Here is a 17,251-nt window from a genome sequence, read left to right as displayed (position 1 = left end):
ATCCTCTATCTCTGCCTCATAATTCTTTTGGCAGCAAATAATCTCTAGTGACAAATAATCTCCAAAGAATAGATTGAATTTCGGTTAGCCAGCACAAAATTTCCTGTGTCAAGCATGGCTGCATAGGAAACTCTAGTGCCAGCAGAATCAGCACTCCATATCTGTTTGCCTGGTGCATCATTGAGCAGAAACCGAAAGCAAATACTCCAGATGGTGGGGCCTAGAAAGATGTATCGTCCTGTGCAATGAGGGACGAACCCGGAGATATGCGAGTTGAAGAAGGAAAAGTAGAAAGCATAAGGGATATGCTAGTTTAAATGCCAAGGGAGCAAGGAGCATATGTCTCCAGTGTTTAGAGGAGTACTTCATGGCAAACAGTTTATGAACATGACCATTTGATTACATTTTGCATGGCATCATGGAAAAATCGGCCTAGGCGGCCTGGGCGGGTCGAGTGGCTGCTTCTCTACTCTTCTCGACCCAACCAGTGGCAGCGACGACTTCTTATCCACTCGTCAGAGAAAGAAGAGAGACAATGGAGGTAGAGAAAGATGGGAGGTGATGGAGGCGGAGAGATGAGAGATAAGTGAGGATGGGGCTCGTCCAAAAAACGGTGAAGCTAGTGTTAGTGAAACGCTGTGTTTCACTTATGGGCTAGCATTTTAACAAGGTTCTCATATGGGCTTGGGCCCATATACTAAAACATAACTTAATTGTGTTTTTATTTCAACCCTCTGCTTTATATTAAAGTATATCTCATATGATTCACACACACACACATATATATATAATTACATTTATTTATATTAATTTTGGTATAAATTTATAATTTATAATACAAAATAATTATTATAAATAAATAAAAAAACGCCTAGGCGCCTCCCATACCTACTGCCTAGCGATTTTTCGAACATTGATCACGTATAATTGTGATCACTTAGATAAAACATATAATGAGGATGGATTTGGTGGGACTAAGACTTCAGCAGTTCCTTCAAGCATCTGTGTGACATTCTTCATGGTCGGTCTAAGTGATGGATCTTCTTGAATGCACCAAAACGCGATCATCACAAACTTCTCCATCATTTTGATGTCATTCATTGCCTCATCATTATCATTCTCCAATAACATCTGCAGTTTATTTTGCTTATAGCAACCATATGTTGAGAGTATTTGTCCCACATTGAAATGCTAAGGGACCTAGCCTGGGTTTATAAGGAGTTGGGCTACTCCCCCCATAGCCAATTGGTTTTGGGGTGGAACCTCAACTTCCTTCATGGTATCAGAGCAAGGCTTCACGTGTTGGGCCCAACGGCCACACGTGCTCCCACGTCACCCAATATGTGTTGTCCACGTGTTAGGCTTGAAAGTTCGCCACACGTGCGGGGGCGTGTTGAGAGTATTTGTCCCACATTGAAATGCTAAGGGACCTAGCCTGGGTTTATAAGGAGTTGGGCTACTCCCCCCATTGCCAATTGGTTTTGGGGTGGAACCTCAACTTCCTTCACCATATGCCCAATCAGCTAGTATCATTTGATCTTCATCCTCTATGTTTGCTTCATAATGCTTCCTGCAGCAAATTATCTCTAATAACACAATGCCGAAGCTATAAACATCCGCCTTCACTGTGACAGGAGAGCTTTTGAACCATTCAGGTGCCACATACCCTTTTGTTCCCCTGAATCTTGTAGTTGTTCGAGTTTGATCCATTTTCAAAAGCTTGGCTACTCCAAAGTCAGCAATTCTTGCAGTGAAGGAGTCGTCTAGAAGAATGTTTTGAGGCTTAATGTCACAATGTATGATTTGGCTGCTACACTCTTCATGCAAATACAAGAGCCCTCTTTCAATTCCTAAGGCAATTTCCCTTCTTTGATCCCAGCTTTGCATTGACTCTCCAAAGAGGAAGCTTGCTAGAGAGCCATTGGTCATAAACTCATATACAAGAATTCGGTGCTGCCCTTCGTTGCAGAATCCTAGTAGCTGGACTAAATTCCTGTGATTTGTTCTGCCAATCGCGCTCACTTCAGCTTTGAATTCCAAATCGTTTTCTCTGACCATACTGTCCAATCTTTTAACAGCAACACATCTCCCATTATCAGATGCTAAAACTCCTTTGAAAACAGTTGCAAAAGCACCACGACCTAGTTCTTCCTTGAATCCGTTGGTAGCTTGTTTTAGCTCCATGTAAGTGATGTTAAAATAATCTAGACTTCATTAATAGTCGGCTGGTAACTTTGAAATAGTTGGCAGTCTGTTAGTAGTTGTGGGTTGAATTAATGGTGTGGTAGAAGTTAGTTGAATTAACTATGTTTGGTTTTAGTTGTGTTGTTTTAATGGATTAGGTCGGCAGTGGCTATTATATAAAGCCACCCCTTTCTCTTCATTTTGTATGAAGCAAGGAACATCATCATTCTCTAAAACAGTGTCCCACTACTTTCTGTCTTTTGATTATCACAAGAGAACAAGTTTCTTCTCTTACCTATTATTACTCCCACATAACCGTACCCACCACCAATAATATCATTCCTTTATTCCATCAAAGTGGTATCAGAGCTTGTCTCAGATCCATATGGCTTCAAACAACAACTTGTTGCAGCCCCAGCTTCCAAAGTTTACAGGGAAGAATTATAGTCAATGGAGCATCCAAATGAAGGTGCTGTATGCTGCTCAAGATTTGTGGGAGGTGGTTGAAAATGGCTTTGTGGAGCCAAATAATCAAGGAGACCTCACTCAACAACAACTCACAGAGCTGAAGGAGACACGTAAGAGGGACAAGAAGGCTTTATTCTTTATCTTTCAAGCAGTGGATGAAGCTATTTTTGAAAGAATCTCATCATGCACTACATCAAAACAGGCGTGGGACACTCTCTTTGCATCATATAAAGGAGAAGAAAAAGTGAAGATGGCCAGGTTGCAAACTCTAAGAGGTGAGTTTGATATGTTACGCATGAAGGAGTCAGAATCTGTTGAAGACTATTTCAATCGTGTCATTTCTCTAGTCAACCAACTGAGAATTAATGGAGAAAAAATTGAAGATCAGAGAGTTGCTGAAAAAATTCTTCGAAGTATGTCCCGAAAGTTTGAATATATTGTGGTGGCAATTGAAGAATCCAAAGATCTGTCTACTTTGTCTCTTGACAGTTTAATGGGTTCTCTTCAATCGCATGAGTTACGGCTGAAGCAGTTTGACTCTGGCCCTATTGAGCAAGCTTTTCAATCTCAAGTCTCATTCAGAGGAAGTTCTAGAAGAGGAGGAGGCAGCTTTGCTCGTGGACGAGGAAGAAATAATCAAGGACGTGGCTATGCAAATGACCAGAAAGAAACTAATGATGAAGGCTCTGCACGAGATTATGGTTATTCAAGAGGAAGAGGAGATTATGGTTATCCAAGAGGAAGACGAGATTATGGTTATCAAAGAGGAAGAGGAGATTATGGTTTTCCAAGAGGAAGAGGAGATTATGGTGGTTATTCAAGAGGAAGAGGAAGAGAACAAGGTTCCTCTTTTTCTAATATTCAGTGCTACAATTGCAAGCAATATGGGCACATCAAGTCAACATGCAAAAACAAAACAAATGGAGGAGCCGAATCAAGCTTTGTGCATGAAAAAGCTTTTGAAAGGGAAAATGATGCTGTGGTTTTACTTGCATGTGCAGCTGCCAAAGAAGGAAAAGTTTGTGCAGAAAAATGGTATCTTGACAGTGGATGTAGTAATCATATGACAGGCAACAAAAGTGCATTTGTCAATTTCAAGCATACCAACAACTCTGAAGTAAGGATTGGTGATGGTGGAAAGCTAGTGGCCAAAGGATGTGGAGATATTCTTTTTCTGTCCAAGTCTGGAGAACAAAAAAGAATCTCTGATGTGTTATATGTTCCAGATTTAAATTACAATCTCCTTAGTGTGGGGCAACTTCTTCGTAAAGGCCATAATATTCAGTTCAGGGAAGACCAGTGTGTAATTAGAGACAAGTACAACTCTCTAATTACAAAGGTGCAGATGTCAGGAGACAATATGTTTTCTCTAAACATAAAGTATGAATCTTTTGCTTGCTTAAGTGCACTTATCAAGGATTCCTCATGGTTGTGGCATCTACGCTATGGGCATTTGAGTTTCAGCACACTATCATTGATGGGGAAACAACATATGGTACGAGGACTACCAACTATACAGCATCAAACACAAGTTTGTGAAGCATGTGTGCTGGGAAAACATCAGAGAAATTCGTTTCCTACAGGAAATTCTTGGAGAGCATCCCATCCTCTTGAGCTAGTGCACTCAGATGTATGCGGGCCCATGAACACAACATCAACAGGAGGTAACCGCTACTTTCTTACATTCATTGATGATTATAGCAGAAAGACATGGGTCTATTTTCTCAAATATAAATCAGAGGTGTTTGATTACTTTAAAGTTTTCAAAGCTTTGGCTGAGAAGCAAAGTGGATTTGCTTTAAAAACCTTGCGGTCTGATCAAGGAGGAGAATTCTCATCCAATGTGTTTGAAAATTTTCTAAAAGAAAATGGGATTAAGCATCAGTTTACAGCTCGGTACACCCCACAGCAAAATGGTGTGGCCGAGAGAAAAAATAGGACCATTATGGAATTGGCAAGAAGCATGTTGAAGGCAAAAGCAATGCCTAATCATTTTTGGGCAGAAGCAGTGGCATGTGCTGTATATCTCTTGAATCGTGCATCGTCTAATAGTGTGGAAGGCAAGACTCCTCAAGAGGCTTGGAGTGGCCTCAAGCCATGTATTAGTCACTTAAGGATATTTGGCAGCATTGCTTATTCTCATATTCCTGATGAAACAAGGAGAAAATTGGATGACAAATCAGAAAAGTGCATTCTTGTTGGGTATAGCGAAAAGGCCAAGGCATATAAGTTGTTTAATCCATTGACTAACAAGATTATTGTTAGTCGTGATGTCAAGTTCAATGAAGAAGAAGCATGGAATTGGAGTGAAGTTGAAAAACAAAGTCCAATACTGTTGGACATTGAATCTGAAAATCCAGATTTAACTCCACCAACAACTCCATCATCACAGGAATCTTCATCACAAGGGTCATCATCAACTTCTTCTAGTGATAGTAGTGAGGAAGAAGAAATTTGCAGAGGACAAAGGAGATCAGCAAGAGCTCATCAACCATCCACAAGGTACCCATCTAGTGATTATGTTTTAATCACTAATGGTGGCACAAATTTTGCTCTATTTGTAGATGCAGACCCAATTATGTTTGAAGAGGCTTCAAAGGATGAAAAATGGGTGAAGGCTATGGATCAAGAAATTGATTCAATTAAGAAAAATGACACATGGGAGTTGGTTGATCTTCCTCAAGGAAAGAAGCCCATAGGAGTCAAATGGGTTTATAAGACCAAGTTGAATGCTCAAGGAGAAGTTGAGAAATACAAAGCTCGCTTGGTAGCTAAAGGCTACAAGCAAAATTATGGAATTGATTACAATGAAGTCTTTGCTCCAGTTGCACGCTTTGACACCATCCGAATGGTGTTAGCTCTTGCTGCCCAAAATTGTTGGAAAGTCTTTCAAATGGACGTTAAATCAGCGTTCTTGCAAGGTGTTTTAGAAGACGAGGTATATGTTGCTCAACCTCCAGGTTATGTGCAGGGAAATGAAGAAACAAAAGTGTGTAGATTGAAGAAGGCTTTATATGGTTTGAAACAAGCTCCAAGAGCTTGGTATAGTCGGATTGATGCATTCTTCGAAGAGTATGGGTTTCACAAATGCCCATATGAGCATACTCTTTACACCAAGAAGAACTCTCAAGGTGAGATTTTGATTGTCTGTCTATATGTGGATGACTTAATATTTACTGGAAGTAATGCTCAAATGTGTGATGATTTCAAGATGATTATGTCACAAAGATTTGAAATGACAGACCTTGGTTTGCTTCATTTCTTTCTTGGAATTGAAGTCAAACAAAATGAGAATGGTATTTATATTTCTCAAAAGAAATATGCAAAGGAATTGTTGAAAAGGTTCAGGTTGGAAAATGCAAAGTCAATTGCTACTCCAATGGAGATTGGTGTTAAGATAGGAAAGAATGATGGAAGCACAATGGTGAATCAAACTTTGTTTCGAAGTCTGGTGGGTGGCCTCTTGTATTTAACTACCACAAGGCCAGATCTTACATATGCAGTAAGCTTCCTTAGCCGCTTCATGGAATCACCAAAAGACGTTCATTGGGAGCTTGGAAAGAGAATCCTAAGATATGTGGTTGGAACTATCAATTATGGTTTGCATTATTATCCTGTTCAGAATCTAAATTTGACTGGCTACAGTGACAGTGACTTGGGTGGAGATGTTGATACTTGCAAAAGCACATCTGGTTATGTCTTTAGCATTGGCTCAAGTGCGATTTCATGGTCCTCCAAAAAGCAATCTATAGTGGCACTTTCAACTACAGAGTCTGAGTATGTTGCTCTTGCATCAGCAGGTTGTCAAGCTAGGTGGCTGAAAAGTATTTTAGAAGAGATGGGTCAAGTTCAAGAAGGCCCTACAAAGCTGTTCTGCGACAACAAATCAGCTATTTGTCTTTCCAAAAATCCAATGTTTCACAGCAAGAGTAAGCATATCAAGATCAAGTTCCATTTTATCAGAGAGCTAATCAAAGACAAAGAAGTTGAGGTTCTGTATTGCAAGTCCCAAGACCAGCTGGCAGATTTGTTCACCAAACCATTGAAGAAGGAGCTGCTCATCAAGATGAGGAAATTAATTGGCGTAAATGAAGTCTAGCTTAAGGGGGGATGTTAAAATAATCTAGACTTCATTAATAGTCGGCTGGTAACTTTGAAATAGTTGGCAGTCTGTTAGTAGTTGTGGGTTGAATTAATGGTGTGGTAGAAGTTAGTTGAATTAACTATGTTTGGTTTTAGTTGTGTTGTTTTAATGGATTAGGTCGGCAGTGGCTATTATATAAAGCCACCCCTTTCTCTTCATTTTGTATGAAGCAAGGAACATCATCATTCTCTAAAACAGTGTCCCACTACTTTCTGTCTTTTGATTATCACAAGAGAACAAGTTTCTTCTCTTACCTATTATTACTCCCACATAACCGTACCCACCACCAATAATATCATTCCTTTATTCCATCAAGTGAAACATTTCAGATTAATCCCTTGAAGGACAGGGTACCGTTTACTCACCTTTGCTTTTCTATAATAAAAGCGAGAAATAACCAAATAGGTTATTATAGAAACAACCAAATGGGTTATTATTAGCATGAGGACTAATCCAAGAAGGATGAGAGCTGAATTGTATTTCTTGTTTGGGCATGGGACTCCAGTTGTCAAAGTAGAATTGATGTCCTTCCTTACTTTGACTAGAGATTTCCAACCAACACCGATGTGGATCCTCCCATTCGAAAGAGGGTATCCCTTCTTCCAACAATCCCCATTTCGTTCTAAGAAGATGGCAATGGCACAAAAACAATCAGCTAGGCAACTTTGCCTGCACCAAACCTCAGTTACTTGCTGAAAATGCATATAATCACCATTAGGCCAGTCTGTGTTTTGCATCTCTTTCAATTCGAAAAGATCCGTGTCTGTCAAGGCTTCATCACAACTTTGTGCAGTGAAGTTCTGTCTGCATCCTTTCAGCACATCATTTGGATCAACTAAGGTGTAACCCTCGGCGCACTTGCAACTTGGTCCTTCCTCATCCATCTGACATAAGCTGTTGAATCCACATGCACCCCCGCCTGTTGTTTCTATAATTTAAAAGCAGATATCTGGAGGTGTGGAGGCCACACTATACCAAGCCCCACCACTTTTAGGGTAGACATACTGCTTTAATACCCCATTATATTCAAGAGTTGCTCTGTGGTAGTTATCCTTGAATATTTGTGTGGTGGGTTGTAGTATATCCGCAACCTTTGTTCCGTCTTTGTTTGTAAGGTAAACAAAGCCAGACTGGTTGAAGAACACCTGAAAGTTGCCCACCGTTTGGATTGACCAGTAAGGATAGTTAGGAGAATCAAGTGGAAAATTGGTTCTATACATTGCAGGAGTTCCATTAGACTCTAGTGTAAACATGAATCTTCCTTTAGAGTAACTTGTTGGCGTATGACAGGCAAAGAGTGTACAGTTTTGATTAAGTGTTTGTGTGGGGAGGATTGTATCAGTCGGATGATGAAAACTCTCCCACACATTGATTGAATTTCGGTTGGCCAGCACGAAATTTCCTGTGTCAAGCATGGCTGCATGGGCAACTGCAGTAGCATCATACTCCTCAGCGACCTTTGCTCGGTCCCCTGTTTTGTCATTGAGCAGCAACTGGCCATCTGCATTGAGTTCAACTGTGGATCCTTTTTGCACAAGATTGTGTCCATTGAATGACCAGACAATGGTTTTTTCTGGTATTTTGTTAAACCAGATGGCTAGTATGAAACGACCATCTTTACCAACTTTTTGGAAACCGAAAGCAAACTCCCCAGACGGGGAAGGCTAGAAGGAGTTATCATCCAAAGCAGTGAGGGAGGAGCCTAAAGATATATTCTGGTAAGTTTGAGAAGTGGTGGAAATTGGAAGCTGTAGAAGGATAAGTAGAAAGCATAAAGCATATGATAGTTCAAAAGCCATTCTAGCAAGGAGCAAACATACTTCTCATTTGCATTGTTTTATAGACATATACATGCCTGTTATCCATCAAAATCATCGACTTTTCATTCAAATCATCTGCAGGCTTCTTATTTTTAGTCTTTGTTTCTTAGTACTTTGCAAGACAACATGTTTAACTAAAAGAACAAAGTTTGATGACTTTTTGTTGGACATGTTAACGGCAATCTCTTGTTTGTGTGTATGTGGCACAATTGATGTTTTTGTTTTGGCATATTGACAAACTCTTTCTTTAAATAATGATCTCCTAGCTATATATAAAGAATCATAGACGGTGTTTCCTGTTGGCTTAGGAAATATAAACTGTATGGTGCAAGCAGATAGGCTTGAAGATTTGGCTTTTATATTTGGATCATTCCATTATCGTTTTGAAAAACATTAACTTATCAATATCACCATTGGCTTCTTTGAGTTCTACAAGATTCTTGTGTGATGTATTTGTTGGAAAAATGGCTCACCTAAAAGGATACAAAGTTTGTTTTTTTTTTTTTTTGGCGCTCAAAGGATGATTTTGAATCTGCCTAAAAGCGACCGGTCGCTGGACATTTGCGACCGGTCGTTTTGAAGCAGATTCGAAGTCTGGAAGCAAAACTGAAGAGCGACCGGTCGCTAGTTCTTTGCGACCGGTCGCAGGCACACGAGCGACCGGTCGCTGGACATTTGAGACCGGTCGCTTATAAGCAGATTCAAAGTCTGGAGGGAAAAATTCTGGCGACCGGTCGCCCATTCCTGACGACCGGTCGCTCCAGTCGTGCTGTGATGCTTTGCTTACGTATTTTCAACTGTCTTTTCAATGGCTATCGCTTTCCACGAGTTTGCAGGTGCTTAATGGATCACTTCTGAGGTAAAAGAGGGTTGACTACCTGCTGGATAGTTGGGAGAGCACTCATGGCTAATTGGTTATCCTATTTTGATTAATCTCCTCTCCATTTTCTGGTTTAATGGAGGTGGCTGAGTGGGATTGTATTACCTACCTAATCTGACCCTTAGTCTAAGTGGTGACTAAAAGGAAAGAACGTGGAGGACAATCAGATATCCTATCTCTTGTCCATTGGCTTGTGTAGGTAATGGGATGAAGTAAGATAACACAAGGGAGAAAGAATGTTGAACAAATGTAGTGGCAAAAGCTGGAAACTAGTTAGAGTTTTCTGGTGAGAGCTTTGTTCAGAAAAACCAAGGGGAGAGCAAGAGAGTTCTCTAAGTGTATCAAGGTGTTGAGCAAGGGTGTGAGAGAAACAGATTGTGAGGGTAGTGTTCTAAGGGGGTTTCCTTTGTAAACCAAAGTTGTAACCTATCTTCATTAGTGAAATTTCTCAAGGTGATCACCAAAGAGGATGTAGGCAATTTGCTGAACCTCTATAAACACTTGTGTCATTTGTGCTTGGTTAATTTCTGTGTGTGTGTGTAAGACTCATCCATCATTGAGTTCTTTGTCTAAAGTCCATCAACAACAAGATCTTTAAGGGCAGTGAGTTAGTCATTCTAATTCACAACAGTATTTTAATACCTCTCCCTTAAGATATGCATTCAAAAATGGTTTTATCGGAAAGTGAAAGCATAAAAAGTCAAAGCTATGCCATTAAAAAGTCCCAGATATATTGAGAACAAGGGTTTGATCCACACAAAAAAATGGTTCTGCAGTCTTCAATTTGGAACTCGTTAAACTTAAGATTCTTTATGCAAATATTTGGTAAGCTTAATTTATTTAATTGTATCCATAATAACAACAGAAGATTCGGAAAAGAAAAAAAAAAATACAAGTCTTGCTTCCCTTGGTGGTCGCGGTTTTGGCGATCGCGGTGGTTTGCTCGTCGTGGTCCGTATCGTCGCAGCTCATTCTTTCCCTCACGACCTGGTTTTTCTTCTAGTGGCGGTTCCCCTGGCGCTTCCTATGGCGCCTCTCGTCCTACCTCACATCAACAGCGTTTTGGTAGCACTTTTGGGCTGGGTGTTCTTGGCCCACCTCCTTCTGGCTCTACTGCTTCCTCTTTTAGGCCTCTTCAATGTTTCAATTGTCATGGTTTTGGGCACATCTTAGTTGTCTGTCCCTCCAAGGCGTCTTTTGTGCCTCCTCCTCCGTCTCGTCTGCAAGGCATGACAGCTCAATATCCTTCTCATGGTGGCCATCAACAGTGGGTTGCTGATATCGGTGCGAACACTCATATTACCAACGACTTGAGCCACTTATCCCTTGCTAGAGAGTATCATGGTTCTGACAATGTTGGAGGTGTACTTGGTGGAACAGGTTTGCCTATTAGAGGGTCTATCTCCTGCTTGGTTTTCTTTCCTTCAGTCCAAGCTGCCTGTGCTCCCCCGCCCCATCGGGGGTGTAATGAGACGTGATTTAGTTTCCTGTTTTATTTGTATTTATTTAATAGATTTGCTGTATATATTCCTTGTCTCTCAAGGACTTAATTCTTGCCTAGAATAGGAAATCCTTAGTGTTAACACCAAACAAAGCATTGTATATAATTATCACACGATTGTTCAATGAAAATCATCGAGAATATTCAAAACCTTTCAGAATATTTACTAAATTTCTGGAATCAAAAGGAATTCTGCATCAGTTTAAGTTGTCCTTAAACTCCCCAGCAGAATGGGTTTGTAGAGAGGAGAAATCGTCATGTTATTGAGACTGCTGCATAATGCTTCTGTTCATGAGAATTTTTGGTTTCTTGCCATTGTTCATGCTGTATACTTGATTAATAGGATGCCAAGTACAATTTTAGGCAATAAGTCTCCATTCTATAAATGCTAGGTCAGAATCCTAATATGCGACATCTTAGAGTGTTTGGAATGGTTGTTTATCCTTACAGTCGACCTTATAATGTGCATAAACTTCAGTCGAGATCAGTTCAATGTGTCTTCATGGGATATGCATCAGGTTACAAAGGGGTTTTGTGTTATAAACAGGTCACTAGCAAGTTTCTGTTTTCCAGGCATGCAGTTCATGATGAATCCATTTTTCCTTTTACAAAGAAGATTTTGTCATCCTTAGTAAACACTATCAAGTCTTCTTCAATAGCTCCCGTTATTATTTACCTTATCCTGAGCCTTTACCGCAAGTATCTAGTTCTGTTGAGTCTTCTCCTCCAAGACTTCTATCTGAGGATAGTTTTCCTACTGATTCTGAGTTTGGCACTAATGTATCTCATGCAAGGAGTACTACGGAGGTTCATGTTTTGAATGATCATGAAATACATGTTCTTTTGCCTCCTACTGTTTCTTATTCTGCCACTCTGTCTACATCTCAATCAATTAATTCTCTTGGCATGACCACTAGAGCTAAGAATGGTTTAGTTCAAAGGAGGGATTTCTCTGATTATCAATGCTTTTATACTTCCTTGCCTTATCTTTGTAAAAGATTCTGAACCAGCTACTTTTAAGGTAGCTTCTCAATCCTCAGCTTGGATACAAGCTATGCGTGAAGAGATTGATGCTTTAGATGTGCAAGGTACTTGGATTTTGGTTCCCAAACCACCTCACAAGAATATAGTTGGTAGTAGGTGGGTTTATAGAATCAAAAAGCACTTTGATGGTACTATTTCTAAATATAAGGCTCGGTTGGTGGCTCAGGGGTTTAGTCAAGAGCTTGGATTAGATTTTAGTGAGACCTTTAGTCCTGTAGTTAGGCACACTACAATTTGACTCATACTTAGCATTGCAGCTATGAATAGGTGGTCCTTGAGACAATTAGATGTTAAAAACACCTTTCTACATGGAGATCTTGAAGAAAAAGTTTGCATGAGACAACCCCCAGGGTTTGAAGATATTGTGCATCCAGAATATGTGTGTCATTGAAGAAGTCTCTTTATGGTCTTAAGCAAGCTCCAAGAGCTTGGAATGCCAAGTTCACAGGATATCTACCAACTATTGGTTTTAAATCCTCTCATTCTGACTCGAGCTTGTTTGTTAAATCCTCTCATTCTGACTCGAGCTTGTTTGTTAAGCATATTAGATTAGATATTGTGATTCTTTTATTGTATGTTGATGATATCATCCTCCCCAGTTCTGCTTCTAATTGTATTCAAGAGGTAATTGATGATCTTAGTGCTGTTTTTGAAATGAAAGACATGGGTCAGTTGACATACTTTCTAGGTTTACAAATTGCTTATAATACAAATGGCTGTATATTTGTTAGTCAACAGAAGTATGCTCAAGATCTTCTTCAAAAAGCGGGAATGACTACTTACAGACCTTGCTCTACTCCTTGTAAGCCACACAGTCAAGTATTGAAATCCGAAGGTGTTTCTTTATCAGATCCTTCTCTGTACAGAAGTATCGTTGGAGTGTTACAATATCCGACTTTTACTCGACCAAATTTATCATATGCGGTTAGTAGTGTATGTCAGTACATGACTACTCCTTCAGACTTGCGTTGGATTATGGACTTAAGTTTACTAATGGTCCTTGGCAGTTGACTGCTTACAGTGATGCAGACTGGGCTGGATATGTTAATACAAGAAGATCAACTACAGGATTTGTGGTGTTTCTAGGTCCTAATCCAATTTCATGGCAGTCAAAGAAGCAACCATCTGTTTCTCGAAGTTCCACAACAGCTGAATATCGAGCATTAGCTCATACTTCAGCTGATATATACTTCATTGTGACAATTTATCAGCTCTTGCATTGAGCTCTAATCCTGTGTACCATTCAAGAATAAAACACTTGGATGTCAACTATCACTTTGTTAGAAAAAGAGTTCAAAAAGGAGATTTACTGGTTCATTATATACCAACTGAAGACCAAATCGCAGATGTCTTCACTAAAGGGCTACATGGTTCAATCTTTGTCAAGCATTGTATCTCTCTCAAGTTGCGCACCCCAGCTAGGTTTGAGGGGGAATAACGACTGTGTATGTATAGTCAGCAGTTTTCACATGGTTGTCACGTGATAGCTGTTAAACTTGTTAGAAAACTGTTCAGGGGCGATTGTTAGTTTGTTAGATGGCTTAATCTCTAAGCAAGTATTATATAAATATACTATTGTATTATGATGTAAACATTCTTAATATACAGAAATTAGAATATTCATCTTCTTCCTCTTTCTCTATGTAGTTTTTTTCTCCGTATGTGTGATTTCTCTGTTATGTTATCAATGTGTTGTTGACCACACGAGGAAATGGAAGCTAATTTTGTCACTCGTCTTCACAAAAATCTGTGCGTCTTCCATAAATAAGTATATTAAACATAAATTTTTTTTTCAAGAAAGATAACCGCTTGAAGTCAAGTGATTATCCCGCGTTCTCCTCATATATGTTTCTTCTAATTATTTTTTTTAATACAAGCGATAGTCTAACCTACACTAAATTAATCTACTTTACGTGGAGATGAACTCAAACTTGGACGCAAATGGTGGGGCTCACTTCCCTCATCTGGAAAAAAAAAAAAAAAAAACCTGGCTTAGTTCACGTCTGTACAGTTGTCGAATTAATAGTGAAGCATCAGTAATAATTTGTTTGGTTTTACTGCTTTCCTGGTGAAAAATTAGAATAGGCCTCTGCCAAACCAAAAATAAAAAAGAATGGTGGGCCCCCACTCTAGAGACTACAGATCAAGGACAAACCCAAGGCCCATTACTAAGCGAGGTCACACTCTTTTAAAAGGCCCAGGACTTACTCGGTATTTTCATCGAAGAATTTGGAGTGAATTGTAATTTTCGGAATTGTAACCTGGCTGAAAACCCTACGCGGCCCTCTATATATACAAGTCCAAAACCCTAGTCGCTCTCTCAGTCTCGTTTCAGCAGCAGCCGAAATGTCGAAGCGAGGTCAGCTCGCCTCCTTAGCTATCTTCCGTTGTTTCATCTTTGCCTATGTTTCTGCTTAATTTTCTGTTTGTTTCTCATGAAAATGTACCCCAAGCATGTTAATCAACACCTTAGATTATTAGTATTGTTTATTCTGTGTTAAATTAGCTTTGGTTTTTTTGATTTATTTGGCTACGGAGCTATCGTAGGGAAAAAAAAAGAAAGGGTTTTAGTGTTCATTGATTTGATTCAGCTTTTTCTATGTTGAATTCCGTTTTTACCAATCAGAAATGTGATACGAAAATCCTTATCATATTTCAGTGAATCGTGTATTTCTAAGGATTGCGATGTGGGTTTGTTTGGTTGATAAGAAACCTTTGTAGAACCCTAGAAATTATGTTTTTCAATCGTTGATACTCCGCAGATGTATCGATCTATGCTGTTTTGTTTTTCCAAAAGAAATTAAATTGCCCTGTTTTTTTGGTATATAGTATCATATGATTCTGATGTTGATCTTCTGGTTTAGGGCGTGGAGGATCCGCTGGTAACAAGTTTAGGATGTCACTGGGTCTTCCAGTGGCAGCCACAGTGAACTGTGCCGACAACACCGGTGCTAAGAACCTTTACATCATATCCGTCAAGGGTATCAAGGGTCGTCTGAACAGATTGCCATCTGCTTGTGTTGGTGACATGGTTATGGCCACTGTCAAGAAGGGGAAGCCTGACCTCAGGAAGAAGGTCCTGCCTGCAGTCATTGTGAGGCAGCGCAAGCCATGGCGCCGAAAGGATGGGGTCTTCATGTACTTTGAAGGTCAATATTATTTTTGTTGAATTTCTCTGATTATTACTAATTGGTAGTGCAGTCTAATTGTATGATAGGATAGGTCTCTTTGGTATGCACTGCATCATTAAGTTCGCATTATACACAAAAGTCTGCTGTGATGTTGAGTTTATTGTGTTCATATTGTTGGTTTCCCCTTAAAAATGGAGGTGGGTTTGGCTAATTCTTTTTTTTTTTAAATTTTATTTGATAAATGCTATATTTATTTTCTATCTGAAATCTTTGCTTGTTGATTGTAATTTTGGTGATTGAAACAGCATGAGAAAAAAAGGATGCTGGTTAAGCAGGGTCATGATGTGCACGTAACTCCATTGTTGGATTTATGTGTGTATTATGATTTGATGCTTTCTGAAACCAGCTACATTAATGGAACCAACCTGTCGAATAATATTCGAGTGGGTTCTCTTCTGTATGGAATCTTCTCTTTCGCCATTCGATACATGTCCTTCACCTGTGTCATTTTCTGCTACTGTTGATATGTTTCCCCAGTATTATCCAATAATTTGCATATTCTTTGTGTTGCATGTGTAATCTAGAGTTATTCTCTCTCAGTTTCGCTACACCTTTCATACCGTGCAATCTTTGATTGCCTTTCTTACCTGAACTGCTGTACCCCTCTATCTAGATCTCCTGTAGTCATCCTGTCAGAAAATGTGTCTGATAACCAGACAGAAGTCAAGTGTCCTCTTTATCTGGTAGTTGATGCTGTTACACGTCTGGAAAATCAATAGTGCCCATCGTTACAGGCGTGCTTGCATTTATGCTCACATCTGCTCCATTTGGTCACTACATATTTGTTTTGGCATTGAATTGGGATCGTGTTTGTATTATTTGACTTGTATTTGTTATTGATTAATCTCTACATTTTGTTATGTTTGGTGCTTCTACCGTTTTATTTACTTCCCATAGTAAGATAGAACTAGCTATATCGTAACCAGACAGAAGTCAAGTGTCCTCTTTTTCTTGTGGTTGATGCTGTTACAAGTCTGGAAAATCGATAGTGCCCATCGTTACAGGTGTACCTTTGCTTTACATGCTCACATCTGTTACATCTGGTCCCTACATATTAAAGTGAATGTGCATCTTGTTTATTCGATTTACATTTTAGTTCCCATAGTAAGATAGAACTAGCTATATCGAAACCAGACAGAAGTCAAGTGTCCTCTTTTTCTTGTGGTTGATGCTGTTACAAGTCTGGAAAATTGATAGTGCCCATCGTTACAGGTGTACCTTTGCTTTACATGCTCACATCTGTTACATCTGGTCCCTACATATTGAAGTGAATGTGCATCTTGTTTATTCGATTTACATTTTGATTTTTGTTAACATTCTATCTTTGTTTTTTTTTAAAATCCTGGTAAAAGTTCCAGATGAATTGGTTTCTTTGTAATTGGTAGGCTGCTGAGCATTTTTATGGACTGGCACTCCATATTCTTTATTGCTCGCATTTCATTGTTTGTCACGGTATCTTACCTATCCCTTTTTTTAATTTGCAGATAATGCTGGTGTTATTGTCAATCCAAAGGGAGAAATGAAAGGTACAGCTTTTATTTCCTAGTTGAGGGTTATGCAACATTTTCGTAATTCTTTTTCGTTATAATAAGTTGTTGGGTCAGCTGAACTAATTGGCTGCTCTCTGTTTGTTTAGGTTCTGCCATTACTGGTCCAATCGGAAAGGAGTGTGCTGATCTTTGGCCAAGGATTGCAAGTGCTGCTAACGCCATCGTCTGAGTGTTACTTTCTCTGAGCTCTATGCATAGGACTGAACTTATATGTGTTATCCTTGTTTTTCATATTAGAAGCAGGTCGCTCCTGGAATTTGACTAAATTTTTGTTTCTTGTTATTGTGGTGTTGTGCAAACTGCAGCGGATTTTGTTTGGATCTAGATATTACTATCATGTTTTATTTTCAGAATTTAGAAATTGCTATGTGCCCCTTGAAGATATCCATGTTGATTCACTAAGTTTCAGTTTCCAACCGTTCTTTTTGCCTTCCAAATTCACCTGGCAATCAAAATTTCTTCCCTTAAA

At 39.4% G+C, this 17,251-nt stretch overlaps 1 protein-coding gene and 1 pseudogene across 1 annotated transcript; one reads left to right on the top strand and one right to left on the bottom strand.

Annotated features, from left to right (window-relative positions):
- Nucleotides 1-897: 897 nt before the first annotated feature.
- On the bottom strand, nucleotides 898-8,893 carry LOC110769326 (G-type lectin S-receptor-like serine/threonine-protein kinase LECRK3; annotated as a pseudogene).
- A 5,365-nt stretch (nucleotides 8,894-14,258) lies between these two features.
- LOC110769332 (large ribosomal subunit protein uL14x/uL14z/uL14y) lies at nucleotides 14,259-17,143 on the top strand. Its single transcript, XM_021973283.2, has 4 exons — nucleotides 14,259-14,400; nucleotides 14,906-15,190; nucleotides 16,717-16,758; nucleotides 16,869-17,143. Exons 1-4 carry the CDS (start codon nucleotides 14,388-14,390, stop codon nucleotides 16,949-16,951), a joined length of 423 nt encoding a protein of 140 aa, XP_021828975.1. The 5' UTR covers nucleotides 14,259-14,387; the 3' UTR covers nucleotides 16,952-17,143.
- The last annotated feature ends 108 nt before the right edge of the window (nucleotides 17,144-17,251 follow it).

The sequence above is a fragment of the Prunus avium genome, chromosome 1 (assembly GCF_965620075.1).
Source record: "Prunus avium chromosome 1, drPruAviu1.hap1.1, whole genome shotgun sequence".
Taxonomy (NCBI): domain Eukaryota; kingdom Viridiplantae; phylum Streptophyta; class Magnoliopsida; order Rosales; family Rosaceae; genus Prunus; species Prunus avium.
This window is presented reverse-complemented; position numbering and strand designations above follow the sequence as displayed.

Bases quoted from the DNA above. Each gene is read 5' to 3' on its own strand.
- LOC110769332 (XM_021973283.2), top strand. The intron at 15,191-16,716 runs GTCAATATTATT...TTTAATTTGCAG, and splicing joins GGTCTTCATGTACTTTGAAG to ATAATGCTGGTGTTATTGTC. The intron at 16,759-16,868 runs GTACAGCTTTTA...CTGTTTGTTTAG, and splicing joins TCCAAAGGGAGAAATGAAAG to GTTCTGCCATTACTGGTCCA.